The following is a 15,110-nucleotide window of genomic DNA, read 5'->3' as shown; positions in this document are numbered from 1 at the left end:
GTTTGTACAACACGCGTGAACAGCACAAGAGCCGACGACAAATCACCTTTCATATAGCGCCTTTCTTTTAGCCCAGGTGTGAGGGTCACCAAGATAAACGAGTCATGCAGGGTCCCAAAACCTGTCACCTCAAGGGGCCACACGCTGGGTCACCATTAGGAACTTGTTGGGTGGCCTGTCTTCATTCCCCCCAGATGTCCACCACTCACTGTCCAGTGTCCCATGCACAGGGACCCCCAGGGGTGCATTTCTTCTCCCTTTAGTGAGCCTGAATTGAGATATCATCGTCCACTAGGGGGCGCTAGCTCTTTTGTAAGAATTCTCTTTCTTGTCAGTTTCACGACATTTTAGGTCTCAAGGACTTTATTGTCACCTTTTCTGAGTGCCATCAGTGCTCTGGTGACAGGTGACAACATTTTTTTTATTTTTTAAACATTTACAGGAAAATACACAACACAGTGTTGTTGTCTAGAAACTCTGCACTTACAGTACATTTGGTGTACCAGTACAAGCAATTGCTTAGGGAAGATGTGCCAACAGTTGATGTGCCCACCATGGGTGATGGAGAGAGACCCTCTTAGGAATGAGCTTTATGTGCCAGTGTGGATGCTCCATAGTGAAAGAGAGGCTGTGCCATTTCTAGGCTGGCAGCTTGGGCATGACCTTGGCTTGTAAGTGTAGTTCTTGTAATGGCCACAAGGGGCCAATGAGGGTTAGCAGTCCTGGAGGTTCTCGATGTTGGGGGTCTCTGGCCTCAGGCGTCTGTGTGCTGAGGTCCATTTTGATACTCGGTGTTCTCCCTTTGCACATCCCTGCCTTCTCGATGGTGGCTGCCCCTCGAGGGTGACTGTGTAGAAGTCCTGCTGCCCAGCGGTGCTATCGTCACCCTTCACTATAGCGCATTTCTCTCCCAGAAGGCACTTGGGAATGAGGGCGGGGCCTGTAATCATCCAATGTGAATGCCTGAACTCACTGAGTTTATCGAATGAAATCGCTGCTCTGCTTTTCCATCTTTTGATGAATCGACTCCTAAATAAGCACAGGGGGGAGCAGACATCCATTGGGGGTCCGGAAGACCACTTCCTTTGGCTTTCTCACGTTTAGCTTTGTGCTGGCTTTGTTTTGTGTTTCTTCTCATTGAGGGTCCTGCTGCTCAGTCCATCTCTGAACGGACACTGAGGGGGGCCACCCACCCAGCCCATTTGTGGGGGCTTTAATAGGTCTGTAGAGTGGTCTGCCCCCAGCCTTTGTAAGCAGTGATTCACAATAAACAAGGAGGGTAGGGTTGTGCCCCCTGCTGGGCACCCTGCACTCACTGTACCACTTCTTAGTGTAAGTGTGCCCCCTGCTGGGTGACAAGGCTTGACCCACTGCCCCCCTCTCTGGGCGCCATGAGTTCAAATCCGCATTTCATTCAAGCCTGCGGTGTGTGGGCTCGTGTTACTCAGTTTGCCAGCAGAAGCGAGTCAGTGCTTATCTAAGGGCACCCCCTACTGGGCCACGCCAGCTCACGCCACCTGCTCATTTAGGCACACTGCTTGTGAGCCAATGTGCTGCTGCTGTGCCGCCTGCTTACCGTCTGGGGCATCGACCACCAGAGCCTGGCTTTGACTTTACAGCGTGAACATCTTCTGCTTCAACAGCCTGGTGGCTCAGTCGGTGGTCTGCGGGGGCTGTGGTGACGTGAGTTGGCCCAGTAAATGCCCAGGACCTAACAGCCTGGCAGCTCCCTCCCTTCATCACCTTCATGCCTTCATGTTTACTGACAGCAGCATGGCCTCCAGACTCCTTCTGTGTGCCAGTCCACTGCCCGTATGGTGTGCCACGGTGCCAGTGCTCACTTCACACTGCCCCCTTCTGCCCACAGGTGTGGATGTGTGGTGGCAGTATGTACGACGTGCCTTGTTCCAGAGTGGGACACATCTACAGGAAGTACGTGCCCTACAAGGTGCCATCAGGGACCAGCCTGGCCCGAGTAAGTCTTGTCGACGTCATTACTGGTTATGTCCTGGGGGCTGGGGGCACAGGACACTCAAAGTGACATTTTAAATCCATCAGGTGGGCTCCTCCAGGCCAGGTCACAGACGAGGGTGAGGGGGTCCATAGGTGCATGTCGTGTGGAGCAGTTGAGACCCCCTCACATTGCTGCCCCCTGCAGTCAGTGCACTTATTGTCAGCTCAGTGTACAGAACAAAGTCAGAAAGCCACCACGTGGGCACACAAATCGACTGGCAGATTGGTGCCATCTGTGATTCTGCAGGCCACTGGCTAGAGAAGTGACCTCAATAGCCAAAGGTGTGACGGTGACCTTTCATGGCCATCGACTGGATAGCAGCTGATGTAAGGTCATGTCTTGCATCCTGCCATCCCAACAAAGAGACTGGCATGAGCTTAAGTGGGTGACGACTCGGCTAGAATGAGTGCCAGTGGCACACACCCTATTATCTTGATCTGACTGGGGAAGGTGGTGAGTGATAGTCACTGGTATAAATGGCCACCAAGCCAATGCCAAGGATGCCTGTCACTCCCATGTGCTAGGTGGGCACATTCAGGGTTGGCTTTAGGGCAGCTGTGGTGACCCTGGTAATACAGCAGCCCCTTTAAAGCCCATTTGGTCAGCTGCTTACCTGTTTCTCTGCCCCTGCCCTTATGATGTGGCTTGTCACCCCTATGGCACAGTCTGAGCCTGGGCACCTACTGAGTGAACCTTTACCGCTGTCTCGCTGTCCATCTGGCCAAACTCCATGTGACCTCAGCCCAGTATGCTGCTCTTGAATGTTGTCAATGCCCACTGCATGCCCGCCAGCTGAGGAGGTGTGGCCTGGGGGTCACTGGGACTGCACTGTGCCCTCTGCTCTGCCCCCTGCTGGCATCTTCTGCACTACTCGCTGATCTTCCTCCTTTCTACTGCAGAACCTGAAGCGAGTGGCTGAGACGTGGATGGACGAGTACACGGAGTTCATCTACCAGCGGCGGCCGGAGTATCGCCACCTGTCCACGGGCGACCTGTCGGCACAGAAGGAGCTCCGCAAGCAGCTCGGGTGCAAAGACTTCAGGTGGTTTATGGCGGCAGTGGCCTGGGATCTGCCCAAGTACTACCCGCCGGTGGAGCCCCCCCCTGCAGCCTGGGGAGAGGTAAGCAGTGGCAGGCTGTGGCTGTACTCTGCCTGGCGCGTGTCTGGGCACAGAAGGGCAGAGGCTGGCATGCTGACCTTTGGCTCAAGGATCACATCAGCAGAGGCAGCTGGAATGAGGAGCTCAGAAGAGTGAAGGGTGTGTGACGTTGGTGTCAGCGGTGGGATTTCACTCGGCACTTATGTAGTTTAAATTAGTAGAAACTGAAAAGCTCTACTGTGGTGGGCTGGCGCCCTGCCCGGGGTTTGTTTCCTGCCTTGTGCCCTGTGTTGGCTGGGATTGGCTCCAGCAGACCCCCGTGACCGTGAAGTTAGGATATAGCGGGTTGGATGATGGATGGATGGAAAGCTCTAAATGTAATATAGCGCCTTATACACCCTCAATGGAAGGAGATTTCTAACCACTATTGGGGTCGGTCCTGGGTGGGCACAGAAGAGACATCACCTCGCCAGCTTGCTGTCCTTGTTTGGCTTGGTATTCGTGTCCCACACGTCATGGCGTATTAATGGATGCCAGCTGTCCCACCTCACCTGTGCAGCCTGGTGGGTCTTTCTGTGTTCATATGGTGCATCACGAAGGTGTCACATGTTATGTCATTCAGCCCAGTAATGTGCAAAGCGCCCAGAAATCCAACAGTGAGATTGGCAGCCATTTTCTCCCCATTATAAATGTGCCCACTACCTGGCATCCCCTCTAGGGCAGGGCAGGTTCTGCATCATTATGTGCCACTCACCAAGCATGGCCGGGTTAAGCAAGTCCATGAGGTGGTGCTGTTAAGCACGCTGATATATGAAATATGCAAAGGTGACAGGGTGGCACAGTGGCAAGTGCTGCCACCACACATATCTAGTGCCCAGGGTTTAAATGCCACATCCAGTTGTCACCTATTCAGTTTGTGCCTTTCTGCCAATGACAACACATTTGAGTTGTCCTCCAGATGTGTGTGTGTGCTGAGCCACTGTCATGTCCTGCACCATGCCACATGAGGTCCTCCGCTGGGCACCGCCATACAACACAAACGTCTGGGAACTTCGGCTTTTCTTCCCATCTACTTTGTGGCATTTGCTGTGAAAGGCGCTATATGTCATCAGAACTGACACTTTTCTTTAAGCCAGTAATCAGCAGATGAAGTCTCTCTGTAACCGGGCACACACAATGGCAGGCACCATCCATAACACTTTGATGCGCCAGTGCCATCCCATTAGGCCAACTACTCCTTATCTCGTTTGTCAAGTTGGAAAATCGATAAGTGAGGAAGAAGAAGTGAAGAGTCGAGCCGAGGGCTATGCGTCTGAGTGGCTGTGAGGCGCTGTCACCGCTTTGTCACAACCCCTCCAGTGTGTCACCTGCTCAGCCAAGGCGCTCAATGGAGGTATCATTTGGGACACTGATGTGGCGCCATCTGCAGGAGAAAGCTTGGCTTGCAGCTGCAGAACAGTAACGTGGGGGTCTGCTGCAGGTCAGGAAAGTGGACCGCCCACATTTTTATAGCGCCTTTTAACAAGTTTCAATGCTGCCCATCCGTTTTCAGTTCAGGGTCCTAAACCTGCAATCATTTACTTTATATAGCGCCTTGCACATCAGCAGCATCACAGTGTGTATTGCAGAGTGCCAACCCAAAACATCCAGGCTAAAGGGTCGATCATGTGCCAGCCCACTTTGACACTACACTGGCACCATTTTAGTGCAAAGATGGCAAAGCTCTGCCTCCATAGTCGCCCTCTTTAAACCCAAGGGGGCTGTCGATGTGGGAAACCCACTGTTAAGGGGGCCAAGCAGTAAACACTGAGTGACCATCAAAAGTGTCCCTGGCTGCTGAGCCCACCATAGCAGGTCACTGGGTCCACTCTAAAGGTTCTGCAGCTCCACAACTCTTAAAGCACCAGAGAAGTCAAAGTCAATGTGCTGGAGAAGTGGCATCAGTGCCCGCTTAGCACCCTGACTTCAAGGGTCTTTGGCACAGCCCTCAGGCACTGGTTTTATTCCTCCATTCACATCAAACCTGTGACAGGGTGGTGGGTGTCAGGGCCTGCCCTGGTAGCATCGGGTACAAGGAACCATCCCACCCAGATAGATGGGCCAGACCATCAAAAGGCACCCTTATGCCTGCAGGACCATTTTAGAGGCACCAGTTAGCCTGACACGTTTGTATTTGGAGGGTCGGGAGGAAAGCAACATGGACGCACTGTCTACAAAGACTGTGACCTGGAGCCACTGTGCCATCGTGCCACCCACTCATTGGATATACTGATGAGTGCCAATATTATTGATCATTAATGAGTGATTGGTGCAATCCCCTCCCATCTTCCTTGAGTGATGTGTACAGGCCACGCCTATCATTCCCAGTGATGTGTGAAAACCCCGCCCATCATTTCTGAGCAGCATTTGAGATCAATGAGTAAATCAACAGACTCCACCCATCAGCACTGAGTGATGCATGTAAACCCTGCCCACCATTATTTAAGGATGTGTGCAGACCCCACCTGTCCCTGTGAGTGGCATGTGCAAAACCCGCTCATCGACGTCAGCTGATGAGTGACATATATAAAGCCCACCCTCCATTCTTTAGACCAATCACTGTATGAGTGACAGTGCCCACCCAGGTTATCCTCATATACTGTGAAATGTTACTTTGCCTTGGCAGCCCTTCTGCCTCCTTTGCCCCATGTGCCATCTTCAGCAAACCTGGCACCAAACGGCAGAGGCAAATGGGGGCAGAAAAGAGACCAATGGAGAGGCATGCTGGAGCTGTGGGCACTTTCAGTGGCACTCTGACTCCCCAGGCTGCATGGGCAGAGCCATTAGCTGTGGCGCCCATCCTGAGGATGTTGGCAGGTCCCGTGACTTTGGAGCTCGTCCACACTGATGAGGCAGTGGCTCAGTCTCGGTTGGCGATGGAGGATTAAAGTGGCCGCTCGGCGAGGTCGGCTCACATTCTGTCTGGCCAGCTTTGCAATTTGCCTCTGAGCTCTTCAGCCTGCTCCGAGGATTCTTGCCAGCCTTGGTGGGTAAAGCCCCTTATCTGCTAAAAGCAGTGCTGGCCTTGGCGCCCCTAAGATTTAATACCTGAGGGGCTTTCCCAGATAAAGCCGATTATGTTCAGCGTGGATGGGCGCTTTATCTCCAAGTAATCCTGACCTCCCACCATTGCGATGATCCGTGTGACCATCCAAGGTGGCAGGGTTGCCCAGGCAGCACACGATGAGTAAATGTGCCCAGTCAGAGAGGTAATGAAGCACTTGACAGAGTCTGTGATTTATATAGCGCCTTTTACAGCACACACCTACATTATATGAATAGCAAGTGCTGCCATCTCAGCCAGTGCCAGGATATGGTGAATATCGACTCTGTAAAAGGTGCCAGTCCATCACAGGGCACACTGAGAGCCCAAACTGGAGTCTTTGAGGTGAGGAAGGGGAAACTGTGAAACCCAAACAGAGAGGTGCCAGGCCACCATTTGAACCCAGGGCCTTGTAGCTGTGGCGCAGCAGCATGGACCCCTGTACCACTGTGCCACCCCACAGGCACATCAGTCAAGACCTATTTCATGTAGTGCCATCCATCTCAGAGCCTGTCCAGATGGCACTGGCCACAAAGTGGGCAGCAGCTCTGAAAGTGGTGCCTGTGCCTGGCAATGCCAGCTTGGTGGTGACTGGTGGTCCAACTGGTGTGTGGCTGGAGCAGGAGGTGCTGCACTCTGACATGCCCAGTTTACAAGGCACAGCCTTATCAGTGTTATATAGCGCCTTTATGTGGTTCAAGCCACCACAAATTAGGCACATGCACTGACTCACACACTCTGTGACATTCTGTGACACTCTGTGACACTGACATTTTAGCACACACACCAGCAGACACACCCCAGCCCCCCGCACACACACACACACACACATTGTCCTCATTCCCGACAGGCAGACCCTCAGACCTTCTCCGTCTGTCACCGCCGTGGGGTGTCGTCTGTCCAGCCCCTTGCAGTTTCGGTCCACTTTGCCCTTCCTCGGCTCCTCCACTGACGGCGCCGCCTTTTGTCCCCCTCAGATTCGCAATGTGGCCTCCAGCCTGTGCGTTGACAGCAAGCACGGGGCCACGGGGACCGAGGTGAGGCTGGACGTGTGCGTCAAGGACGGCTTGGAGCGGACCTGGTCACACGAGCAGGTAAGGCGCGCTGGCGGCGCTCACCCGGACAGGCTGGGGCGCAGTGACATCTAGTGGACGGTTGGAGTATTGCGCACAGCGCCGGCTCTTTCTACGAAGGCAGGAGCGGGCGAGCCCCTTGAAGTCGACGAAGGGGTCGATGCAGTGGGCCGAAGTGTCCCGATCTGAGTGTCTGTGACCCGTTCAGACAGGAAAAGAGCGGGCATCCTCTGGCAGGCAGGCAGGCTGGCATTCCCTGGACCCCCTGTTGCCTTTTGTGGGGAGTGCAGGCTGTCCCTGTTTACTGCCTTTTGTCACTTTATAGCGTTCTGCCAGTTTGGAGTCGTATGGCTCACCCTCAGGATGCCCTATCAGCTCCAGGTGGCTAGAGGTGGCAGTAATGGACACAAGCAGACTGTCACTCCACTGTGACTTGGAAATGGACTGGACAGACCAACTTGGTGGTGGCCCCAGGTGTAAGAGGGGACCAGAAGGCTGCCATCGTCTCGGTACACAGATGTCTGTGTCGTACGTTGTGCCTCGTAGAACGAGCAGATGGTAAAAGGAACCATTGTGTTCTTCCAGTAGAGCTCTCCTCACCCCACTGGTGTGTATGCTGTATAGCGCCTTAAACGGTCAGCACAGAGGATGGCACCAGTGGCCTCAGGCCTTGCCAGGTGCTTCATATTTCACGTCACTTATATAGTGCCTTGCTGAATGTGCCCACCAAGTTCTGCCCCTCATGCACAGTGTGATGCTCTCATTTGCTTTTTGAAGCATTTTTTGACTGTGCCGCAGTTTAAGGCACTACTGTATATAAAATACGCCAGAGTACGTGGTTTGATACCACCCTGCAGACACAGAGGGTACAACGAGAGGGGCCACAAGTGTCTCGATGTGCGAAGGTGACCGATGCCCCTTTGATGTATGGACATTCCCGAATCAAGCGCCTTTCACTGACATGCCACTCTTGGCCAATGTGATGTTGCAACCAACCAGATGGCATGTCGGTTAAGACTCTTTGGCGCCCCCCAGTGGCCTTTTCCCCTGTGTCCCTCCTATTTTTTGTGACCACCCCACTCAGTTCCATTGATGTGCCACCCTCTCCTGCCACATTGAGATGCCCCAATCTCCTTTTCGTTCCTTTTCTTGCAGGCTCTTAGAGGTTTGTCCCCTTGTCCCCTTGTCATGATTTGTCAGCTGCCACCCTGTTCTGTTTCAGCTGAGCCACTCAGCCTCGTCATGCACCTGCTTTTGTGCTACTGCCACTCCATTGTGACATATGGGGACCCTGACCTGCTTGACAAGGCCCTCTAGTGGTGAAGGTGACAACTTCCCGAGTTGCAGCCCCTAACAATGAATTGTCCTTCTTGTTTTCTCTCAGACGTTCACCTTTGGCTGGAGAGAAGACATACGGCCCGGCGACCCGCTGCACACCAGGAAGTTCTGTCTCGATGCCATCTCTCCGACAAGCCCCGTCACCCTGTACGACTGCCATGGCATGAAAGGCAACCAGCACTGGCGATACAGAATGGTAATCTGGGTGATGCTGGGCGGGCCACTTTCAGAGGGCCACCACAGGAGCTGGAATAAGAGCAAAGGTTCTGCCATCCTGCATTGTCACAACACGACCAGGGCAGCGTGAGGCGCCGCTCTGGAATTGAATTTAGGGACTGAGAGCCACCTGATGACAAACCACAAGTTGGCACCCCAGTGCTCATTTGTAGCATGGCGGCCGGTCAGCCGAGTGGCATCAAGCACCAGTCAGCCATCCTTAAGATAAAGAGGGGAATGAAAATTACAGTCATAGCCACTAGGGGGCCTCACTCATACACTGACATTACCTCACACTTTATACACAGTTCAGGGTCTCAACCGCTAGGGGGCCTCAGCGCCAAACTCGCACACGTGACATATCACAGTACACACCTGAGTGTCGCAGTCCAATGCCGTACCACTAGGGGGCCTCATTCGCACACTGATGTACGCCAGTGTAGTTGTAGTAGTAGGAGAAGCGTTGCCATATCCACTGCTGTCCAGCATCCCAGCCACTAGGGGGCCACACTGCATGATATATGCATTACAGTATGTCACAGCTGGCACAGTCTGAGCCACCCTGTCAGTGACAAACATGGGCACACGTACCAACGTACCACAGGCACTGACCACTCATTTGTCCAGTAGGGGGCACACTAGCATACAAACACATGTATTAGGTCAGACTTGACACACATGCGGCTTGTTAATATTCAAAGTCGAGGCCACTAGGGGGCAGCACTACCTCAATGGCAGACATTTAGTCAGACTGTGTAAAGATGTGCTTCTGGGTGTCTTGACAGGCTTTTGTCCACCAGGGGGCCTCACTAAGACCCTAACACACACACACACGCACAGCAGGGCAGACTCTCTGCTCAGGCTATCCACAGTACAGAGTCTTAACCCTGTGGGGGCCTCCCTGACATCATTCCCTAAACCACTGGGTGGGGTCGGTGTGGGGATCTTACTGCCAGTTTGCTAGTAGGGGGCCACACTATGATACTGACATATGTATTAGGCCAGATTACAATCCAGTGTCTCAGCCACTAGGGGGTCTCTCTATGCCAGTGCCACATTTATGTCCTCATACCCCCTCAGATCAGTGTCCAAGCCACCATTTAGCCACTAGTGGGGTCTCACTAGCTCAAAGACCCCTGTGTGAGGTCAGACTTGACACACATGTACGTGAGCCTCAATATCCAAAGCCACTAGGGGGCACCACTGCCTCAATTGCACACATTTTCTTAGACGTTGTGTTCAAAGCTGGCTTTAATCTACTGGGGGGCTCACAGATGGAGGGGGGTCACTATCTTTGCTCCCAGCTATTTGCCAGGTTGCACCCCTGCCCACAGAATTGACTTGTTGGCCAGCATTTTGGTTTCTTCATCTCCCAGACGGCTGCCAGCATGTCAGGCTCTGACTCGGGGTCCTGCAGCTTGTGCCAATATGGCACCTCCAAGCTGTGTGATTTCACAAGCGCCATAATACCCATGCAGGTGCCACTCCAGTCTTTGTCTGACTTCTCATTGGTCGATGACCTGACTCATGACCCCCACCCATCATCATCCTGCCACAGTTTGATATGTGAACTTTTAGTGCTGGTGGTCCTCAGTAACAAGACCCACCCCCCAATCTCGACGTCACCTTCTCGCCTCTGTGTTTAGGACAACACGCTGTACCACCCGGTGAGCAACAGCTGCATGGACTGCAACCCCCTGGACAAGAAGATCTTCATGCGGAGGTGCGAGCCGCAGTCGCAGACCCAGCAGTGGATCTTCCAGCACAGCAACGCCTCCGTCCTGGAGAAGTTCAACGAGCCGCGCGGTCCGTGAAGCCGGCGGGCCGGCGAGACGCACAAAGACCTCCCGGCGCCTCCGGGCCTTCGTGAAGCCGGCGAGCTCTGAGAGAAGCGAGCTGATGTCCGGCGAGCGCGCCGATCCAGACGGCAGACGGACAGACAGACGGACAGCAGTGAGGCTTTGCACACGGAGCGCCGCAGACGGCGTGCACAACTGACGGCGGACTCCTCACGGACTCTCGCGTCCGGGTTCAAGGGAGCAGAGGATTGCGGTTTAATAAAAGAAATGACACGAGTGTCACATCAACGGCTCCATCTGTCTGTCTGCCTGCCTGTCACGTGTCCACCCTAATCTGCCAGCTGACAGGACGGGGTCATTGAGCGCCACTTCGTGGTGACCACTAGAGGGCAGCACACCACAGGAGGTTTTCTAATGGTGGCCTTTCACGGTGGACTCCGCCCACTTTTTTATAGCTCAGTCACACTGGTAGGACATCTCCAGGGTGCTGCTATATAGCGGGCTCAGCTGGCAGACGTATGATGCCCACTCACTGTGTTTTAAGTTCGGGACCCTGAAGTGGTCAGTGCAGCTGTGTAGCGTCCCCCATTGCCCACGGTGACCCCCTGCTTCACTTGGACGCCCGTAGTGCCCCTCGTCCCTGAATGTTTCTCTCCCTATTTATATTTAACTTACTGTCAAGACGATGCCATCCTAACGTGTTGGCTCTGGGGGACATGAGGGTCCATTTTACAAAGCGCCTTGTGATGGTGTATGACGTGGAAGGCACGCTACAACTCCACATCTGACGTCATTCCTGCTGCCACCGAGACCTAAACTGGAAATGAGGCTGTGGCCTGCCCCCTGGTGGTCTCTTGTTGTATAGCGCCTTTCCACCCAATGAAAACGCATTCTTCCATTCGGCCATTTATTCAGTTCATAGAAACCACTGAAGGCCGTGCCACACAATTAGGTGACTGATGACAACATCGCCCCCCTGTGGTGTAATGGTGGACACCAGAGAAATGCTGTGGATGTGCCTAAATATTAATCAATAAAACTCAACATAGCAGAAAATGTGCATCCATAAAGTGTGGCACATCAGCAAATACTGCCACCTCACCCATCCAGGTACCCGGGTTCAAGTGCCAGCCTCAGTCCAAAGACCTGCATGAATGACAACTGGGCCCATTATTGTGAGTGTTAGTGTGCCCAGGGACAGACTGATCTCCTATCCATGACTGGCATCACCCTCATGGAGAGATTCAGAAACCAGATGGGCATCTTAGAAAAACAGGATAAGAATGAAGGGCGGCTATCCTGCCTTGTGCCCAGAGCTGCCAGAAAAGGCTCCTTGTGCCAGAACCCGGAGCAGGTAAGAAAATGGAGGGATGCTCATGTTCCCAAGTCCTGTGTTGTATTTCAGTTGGCATTTCCTGTCCCGTTGTTGACTTTCATCTCATAAATGGATACCTTTACAGTGTGGGCAGGGGTGGGTACAGCGGGCACCACTTTTTCATCCTTGCTTTTCCATTCACTGAGCAGCACAAACACACCTGTGGGGACTTTATGAGCCACTTCTATATGGACAGGTGACAATGACCTGACCTGTTAATCACTTTGGCAGTGACATCAGGACTGAGTGGTGGCATTCAGACTCCACAAAGGTCACAAAGATACATGCTTTATATACTGCCTTTCAAAGCGGTCAAACTACTGCCATACTGCCATGGCGTCAGATTGGCAGGGTAACCTGGCAGAGATAAACAATGCCAACATTGACATTTCATATAGAGCCTTACCATCCCAAGGTGCTTTGCAGGCACATCTCCTGCCCTCGTGCAAAGTTAAGTGAGGCGAGTCACATGACATGCAAGGACAAACCAGGAACAGGAATAAAGCCTTGTGGCTGTATAGTGCCCTTACACGGTGTGCCAAGGTGCTGCTGAGTGAGTCACTGAGGGTCACCACTGGGGATCAAACTGATATTCTGGTGATTATATAGCGCCTGTCCGCAGTCAATTCTCATCCAAAGGACTTCACAGTTCTGTCTCTACTGCTGAAGTGGCCCCTTCAGGAGCAGCTGTGAGCTGCGCTGCTGGGCAAAGAGGGCACCCACAGGGCACAACCAGAGGGCACACGACGGCATTCACGCAGTGCGCATCATGGCGAGATTCACCGGTATGAGCCACTAGGGGGCAGACTGGGCTGACAGAGCCCTCGAGCGCCGCCGGTGTGCCTGTGGTGGATCAGAGCAAGTGCCAAGTCCTCAGGTAAATACAAAATAATGAGTGCCCATAAATAAATGGATATGAAAGGCGCTATATGATAGATAGATAGATAGATAGATAGATAGATAGATAGATAGATAGATAGAAATGAAAGGCTATACGATAGATAGATAGATAGATAGATAGATAGATAGATAGATAGATAGATAGATAGAAATGAAAGGCACTATATAATGATAGATAGATAGATAGATAGATAGATAGATAGATAGAATTTAATATTAATATAGATAGATAGATAGATAGAAATGAAAGGCACTATATAATAGATAGATAGATAGATAGATAGATAGATAGATAGATAGATAGATAGATAGAAATGAAAGGCACTATATAATAGATAGATAGATAGATAGATAGATAGAATTTAATATTAATATAGATAGATAGATAGAAATGAAAGGCACTATATAATAGATAGATAGATAGATAGATAGATAGATAGATAGATAGATAGAATTTAATATTAATATAGATAGATAGATAGAAATGAAAGGCACTATATAATAGATAGATAGATAGATAGATAGATAGTAGATAGGTAGATAGATAGACAGAAATGAAAGGCACTATATAATGATAGATAGATAGATAGATAGATAGATAGATAGATAGATAGATAGATAGATAGACAGATAGATAGATAGAAATGAAAGGCGCTATATAATGATAGATAGATAGATAGATAGATAGATAGATAGAATTTAATATTAATATAGATAGATAGATAGAAATGAGAGGCACTATATAATAGATAGATAGATAGATAGATAGGTAGATAGATAGATAGAAATGAAAGGCGCTATATAATGATAGATAGATAGATAGATAGGTGAAAGGCACTATATAATAGATAGATAGATAGATAGATAGATATGAAAGGCACTATATGATAGATAGATAGATAGATAGATAGATAGATAGATAGATAGATAGATAGAAATGAAAGGCACTATAAAATGATTGATAGATAGATAGATAGATAGATAGATAGAAATGAAAGGCGCTATATAATGATAGATAGATAGATAGATAGATAGATAGATAGATAGATAGATAGATAGATAGAATTTAATATTAATATATATAGATAGATAGAAATGAGAGGCACTATATAATAGATAGATAGATAGATAGATAGATAGATAGATAGATAGATAGATAGATAGATAGATAGAAATGAAAGGCACTATATAATGATAGATAGATAGATAGATAGATAGATAGATAGATAGATAGAAATGAAAGGCACTATATAATGATAGATAGATAGATAGAAATGAAAGGTGCTATATAATGATAGATAGATAGATAGATAGATAGATAGATAGATAGAAATGAAAGGTGCTATATAATGATTGATAGATAGATAGATAGATAGATAGATAGATAGATAGATAGATAGATAGATAGATAGATAGATAGATAGAAATGAAAGGCGCTATATAATGATAGATAGATGACAGCGTGAGGCGGGCTGAGAGTTTTTGGTGTTTTCTGTGACCTGAGATTTAAGTAAAGAATTGCATTTCGCTGTCAATCACGTGGGTTTTAGTTGCCGCCTACGAGCCTTGCGGGAGTTTTTAAGTTTATTCCCATTAGAAGCCTTTTTGTTTTTTTCTTTGTTCGTTTTTTTCTTTTGTTTGGAGGTGCGTTTCCAGAAGTTTCCCTGCACGTGTTCGTGTTATCTGAACTGGCATTGAGCTGGCATTGGTAGGCGGCAGCAGTAACTGATATCTTTAAGTTAATTTAAGTCGTCGTATCAGCGATTCCAAAGAAATGAAAGAGAGGCCGCTGCGGACTTCAAAGCAGTAAACGGGGAGGCTCAGCGGTGCGCCAGCAGCGGGCATCGTTAAGACCCCCGATCAGGCACAAGGGGCCGCAGGAGCAGATAAGGCAGTAAGGTTTTATTGATTTGTGTGTTTGCAGGTGAACAGTCCTTAACGGTCCAAAGGTAGAGCAGGTAAGCGGTGACGGCGTTCGTGCGAGTGGAGAGCTTATGAGTAACGAATAAGAGGAGCGCGAAGTTAGGAGGAGAGACAGAGACGTGAAGTTCACCTCACAGAAGGACAAACAGCAGGCGCTTTAGGGACAGAAGGTGTCAAACAGCTGTAAAGTTAAGGCAGTTTACTAACCCCAGATCAAATTTGAATAATGAGGTCAGTGCAGTGCCAGTCCTGTTGGCTGTTGGACTTTTTAGATGTTGGTTTGGAGGAGC

The 15,110-nt window shown here is 50.3% G+C and overlaps 1 protein-coding gene across 2 annotated transcripts in view; it reads left to right on the top strand.

The window, feature by feature from the left end:
• Window positions 1-10,933, top strand: part of galntl6 (polypeptide N-acetylgalactosaminyltransferase like 6) — a 109,804-nt gene extending 98,871 nt beyond the window's left edge. For both annotated transcript variants that reach the window (XM_039750085.1, XM_039750084.1), the window contains exons 9-13: window positions 1,868-1,975; window positions 2,914-3,135; window positions 7,174-7,290; window positions 8,654-8,803; window positions 10,470-10,933. In XM_039750085.1, the coding sequence (XP_039606019.1) occupies window positions 1,868-1,975; window positions 2,914-3,135; window positions 7,174-7,290; window positions 8,654-8,803; window positions 10,470-10,637 (765 nt within the window). In that variant the 3' untranslated portion in view covers window positions 10,638-10,933. The remainder of the gene's footprint in view (window positions 1-1,867; window positions 1,976-2,913; window positions 3,136-7,173; window positions 7,291-8,653; window positions 8,804-10,469) is intronic.
• Window positions 10,934-15,110: the final 4,177 nt, after the last annotated feature.

The sequence above is a fragment of the Polypterus senegalus genome, chromosome 4 (assembly GCF_016835505.1).
Source record: "Polypterus senegalus isolate Bchr_013 chromosome 4, ASM1683550v1, whole genome shotgun sequence".
In the NCBI taxonomy this organism is placed as follows: domain Eukaryota; kingdom Metazoa; phylum Chordata; class Cladistia; order Polypteriformes; family Polypteridae; genus Polypterus; species Polypterus senegalus.
The sequence above is the reverse complement of the archived record's forward strand: the minus strand, read 5'-3'. Positions and strand labels throughout refer to the sequence as shown.